Source organism: Penaeus vannamei, chromosome 15, assembly GCF_042767895.1.
Source record: "Penaeus vannamei isolate JL-2024 chromosome 15, ASM4276789v1, whole genome shotgun sequence".
Classification (NCBI taxonomy): Eukaryota; Metazoa; Arthropoda; class Malacostraca; order Decapoda; family Penaeidae; genus Penaeus; species Penaeus vannamei.
The window spans coordinates 26171356-26173855 of NC_091563.1; the positions used below are offsets into that span (position 1 = coordinate 26171356).

At 47.5% G+C, this 2500-nt stretch overlaps 1 protein-coding gene across 1 annotated transcript in view; it reads right to left on the reverse strand.

Annotated features, from left to right (window-relative positions):
• Positions 1–710: 710 nt before the first annotated feature.
• The window catches only part of LOC138864151 (neural-cadherin-like), a 90186-nt gene continuing 88396 nt past the window's right edge, over positions 711–2500 (reverse strand). The window contains exon 12 of the mRNA XM_070130203.1: positions 711–797. Coding sequence (XP_069986304.1) covers positions 711–797 — 87 coding nt within the window. The remainder of the gene's footprint in view (positions 798–2500) is intronic.

The window sequence follows — 2500 nt, forward strand, 5'->3', positions numbered from 1 at the left end:
TTTTTCTACATGTGCTTAAATAGTGTTTTAGATGTGAAGATTAAAAAAATCTCGCTGTATGTAGTTTTGTTTACATGTTACGTGATTGGCCGAAGGAACCTAAAAGATTATGTATAGCGCTCGCTGATTGCTTTAATTGCATTACTAGAGCCCTCTGTTGGCTACCATTAGAATGAGTCGATTTACGATTGTAACTCAGCATATCCTAATTACCATTTCTTCGTGAATACCACCTAGCCATCACTGGTAATTGCAATGGTAAATGACCGCTGGTAAATGCGTTTCGATCGTATGTTAGTGAATCCGGTCCTGTGTCAGTCTCACAGTGCTACTGTTGGTTGAACACGTGGTCACATCAACAATACCCCATAATCCAGTGCAAGGACCTATTGCAAAAGGCATCTAGATGAGACTCCAAGGCACAGGATAATGTCCAGGTCTCACTACCGTATAGCAAAGCTGGCATTGCCAGGGCCTTGAAAACACGTAACTTGGTCCTTCTGCACAGGTACCAGCATCTCTAAATGCTCTTGTCGAAAGAGTTCATGACCCTTGCTGCCAGGCCAGTCCGTTTACTGACTTCCTGGTCTGACAGCCCAGAGTTATGGACTACACTACCAAGGTATGTAAAGCTCTCTTTGACTGATGTCGTCGCCGCAAGCAAGTACTGACCGAACATGTTCTCCTAGCAAGTCCCCCAGTTCCTAGATCTAGATTTTGGTCCAGGAGACTTCTAGACGCAGGGGCCTTGCTTCATCGCTGATGGCATCCAGAGCCACTACTAGGGTTTCCGAAGACTTAGAATAGCAACATCATCTTCAGATTCAAGGTCGGTAACCTTGATATTCCTCCACAATGACTTTGGACAGTAGCTCTGCCCAGTATCGAGTCCATTCAAGTGTTGATAAGTAGCCTGTCTTCCTTCGTTGCCCTTCTCTACACCTTCCCTCGTCTCCTGCCCTCTTTTGTCACCCACCTCCCTTCGTGACTCGCCTCCTTCCGTCACCCGCCTCGCCTCGTCGCCCGCCCCCTTCATCGCTCGCCTCCCTTCTTTACTCGCCTCCCCTTGTCGCCCGCCCCCCTTCCTAGCTGCATTGCTCGCCTCTCCTGCGTCGTCCGACTCCCTTCGTCGCTTCTCCCCTCAAAGCCCGCCTTCCTTCGTCGCCCGCCCCCTTCATCACTCGCCTCCCTTTGCCGTCCGCCTTCCGTAGTCGCCTGCCCTGCATCGCCCACCTCCTTTAGCTTCCCACTCCCCCCCCCCCTTTATCACCCGCCTCCCTTTGCCTCCCACCTCCCTTTGTTGCCCTCCTCTCTTCATTGTCAGCCTCCCTTCGGCTCCCGCCTCCTTATGTCCTCCCTTCGTCGCCCGCTTCTCTTTACTTCCCGCCTCCCTTCGTTGCCCGACTCTTTGTCGTTCGATCCCTTCGTCTTTTGCTTCCTTATGTCCTCCCTTCGTCGCTACGTCTCTTCGCCTCCCGCCTCCCTGCATCGCACAACTCCCCCCCCCCCCCCCATACCCGCCCGTCACCACCAGCCTCCCTTCGCCGCCCCCGGGTCCGTCTCGCCTGGTGGGCCGTGACTCGGAAATCGGCGTCGCTGCGGTTGTAAAATCTGGGGACGAAGAGCAATCTCCTTCGCCATATCCTCCGGGCGAAGGGGGGAAGGGGGGGGAGGGGTTCCTAGTCTATATGTCTGTCTGTCTGTTTGTTTGTTTTTTATGCTTGTATGCTTGTTCGTCTCTGTCTGTTTGTCTCTCAATCTGATTGCATGGATGTCGTTGCAAGCCTGTCTGATTACCATTATGTCTGTTTGTTTTGTCTTACTGCCTGTTTATTTGTCTACGTGTCTACCTGCCCGTCTACTGTCTGCCGTTTGTCTGTCTTCATATCTACGGATCTCATTCCTAATCTCATTCTTGTTTAATTATTAATCTTAATCTTATATTCTGAACATTATCGCTACTTTTCATCTTCTTTTCTGTTTAACATTATTTTCATCGTCATTATGCTAAATCTTATTTCTATTCTCTCTTATTAACATCTGTTTAATCTTTATCATGTGCTGATGCCCTTCCCTTTTGTCTAAGTGAAATTAATTTCGTAAATATTTAGAAAAACAAATGGATAAATAGACAAAGAACAAAGTACACAAAATAGATTCATGAATTACGTAATGGATTAATTTATTTGATTGATTAAGTAATGGATTACGAAATAAATGTTCAAACCAACAATCCAGCAAAAGACTAAACAAAGAGAGAAATAAGACAAACAAATATGACAAAATGACAAATTCCTTTCCCACTGTCACCAAGACGTCTCAGCTCTCGAGAAGCATTTAACTATATTCTTTAAGGATGCGTGGGATGAAGGATGCTTGAATCAGCACTAAGGGATTATGCTTGGGCCCTCATTCCTTGGGAGAAATTGATGGGCCTTGTGTCTCTCTCTATCTGTCTCTCTTTCTCTAGGTTTCTGTCTGTCTCCGCTCTTTTCTTCTC